Source organism: Entamoeba dispar, genomic scaffold (assembly GCF_000209125.1).
Source record: "Entamoeba dispar SAW760 scf_1105229460549 genomic scaffold, whole genome shotgun sequence".
Taxonomy (NCBI): domain Eukaryota; phylum Evosea; order Mastigamoebida; family Endamoebidae; genus Entamoeba; species Entamoeba dispar.
This window is the reverse complement of record NW_001854248.1, coordinates 1-1,366: the sequence shown is the minus strand read 5'-3', so window position 1 is coordinate 1,366 and position 1,366 is coordinate 1. Positions and strand designations below refer to the sequence as shown.

The 1,366-nt window shown below is 23.9% G+C and overlaps 2 protein-coding genes across 2 annotated transcripts, besides 3 other annotated features; one reads left to right on the top strand and one right to left on the bottom strand.

Annotated features, from left to right (window-relative positions):
• Window positions 1-88: 88 nt before the first annotated feature.
• EDI_054130 (uncharacterized protein) lies at window positions 89-832 on the bottom strand (the record flags this gene model as incomplete). Its single annotated transcript, XM_001737346.1, has 1 exon — window positions 89-832. One exon carries the CDS (start codon window positions 830-832, stop codon window positions 89-91), a length of 744 nt encoding a protein of 247 aa, XP_001737398.1.
• Window positions 533-563: a sequence feature (AT_rich).
• A 20-nt stretch (window positions 833-852) lies between the features above and the next one.
• Window positions 853-1,248, top strand: EDI_054120 (uncharacterized protein; the record flags this gene model as incomplete). The annotated part of the gene is made up of 1 exon (XM_001737345.1): window positions 853-1,248. One exon carries the CDS (start codon window positions 853-855, stop codon window positions 1,246-1,248), a length of 396 nt encoding a protein of 131 aa, XP_001737397.1.
• Window positions 1,124-1,147: a sequence feature (AT_rich).
• Window positions 1,249-1,265: 17 nt separating the features above from the next.
• Window positions 1,266-1,294: a sequence feature (AT_rich).
• Window positions 1,295-1,366: the final 72 nt, after the last annotated feature.

The window sequence follows — 1,366 nt, the reverse complement described above, 5'->3', positions numbered from 1 at the left end:
GTTATTACTAAAATAAATGAATGAAGTTCGAATACATTTTCTTTTTGTATCTTTTCCTTCGTTGCTTTCTTTGTTTTACCAATTCCACTTAAATCATCAATTGAATCTTTAAGTCCAATAGTAAACTCTTTTTGAACTTTTTTCCAGGTTTTCCATAATATTCTTCAACTTTAAATTTATCATCTTTTGCATTTTCTTTACCATCCATCATAATTATTCTTCTTTGTATTGTAATAATTATATTTGAAATAAGAAGGTCAATAGTATTAACTCCTCCCTTAGGATCTATTAAATAAAATAATCCATTTCCTTTCATATTTGTTAATTTTGAAAATTCATTTAATCCATTCATAATTTTTGTGTTTAAATCATCAATAGAAGGTTCAATCGTTCCCAATATTGTTGGATAATTTCCAAGTGCTTTTTTTAATGCTGCAATTTTTGCTTTATTTTTCTCTCCAGTGTATGTTTCTAATTCCTTAGTAATTTTAGAAAACATATCACCATGTTTATAATCAGTTATTCCTGATGGAATATTTACATAAATTAAATTTTTATATTTTGGTGAATTGTTTAAATTTGATGAATGTTTCAGAAATATTTTGATATATTGTCTAGTTTTGATATTATTAGTATTCTCTTCCTCCATACTCCTATATTGTGTTGTATTTTGTTGATGTGTTAATTTATTTATTTGTTGATTCAGTGTATTTGAATCATAACCATATTCTTCACTATCAGGAATAATATCAAAAAACGATTCATCAAAAATACGTTTTTGTCTTTCTTGTGAATCAATACTTTTAGGATGTTTTGGTCGTTTGGTATTCATCTAATAATAATTAGTTCAAGATGTCTTCATTAAATAATCAAAGATATTTAACAATCACAAGAGAAAATACATCTCCAAATATAACAACAGGGAAATGGAAAGTGAATTTACCATGGGAATTTATTACTTCTGAAAATTATCCTAAAACAATAGAAGTATTGAATTTTGTTTATTTTAATTTGAATGGTCAATTAGATATTGGTGTTAGTTGTCATGGTTCATTTAATTATGATTCACCTGAAAATGATCAAATGATATGTTTTTCAACATATGGAAATATGACACCAAAACATTTTAATATTAATAAAAATATAACTTCAATAGAAATATGGTTTAAAGATTATAAAGGAAATATCATTATGCCACTTGGAATTTGGGATGAATATTTTATCTTAGAACTTAATTTACATTATTAAATGGAAGCAATTGGTTCAAAATATTTAAATAAAAATAATATTTTAACAACAAGATATTTTAACAATAATACAATTTATCTTGATACAATTAAATCATTAGATGGAATGACAACAATTA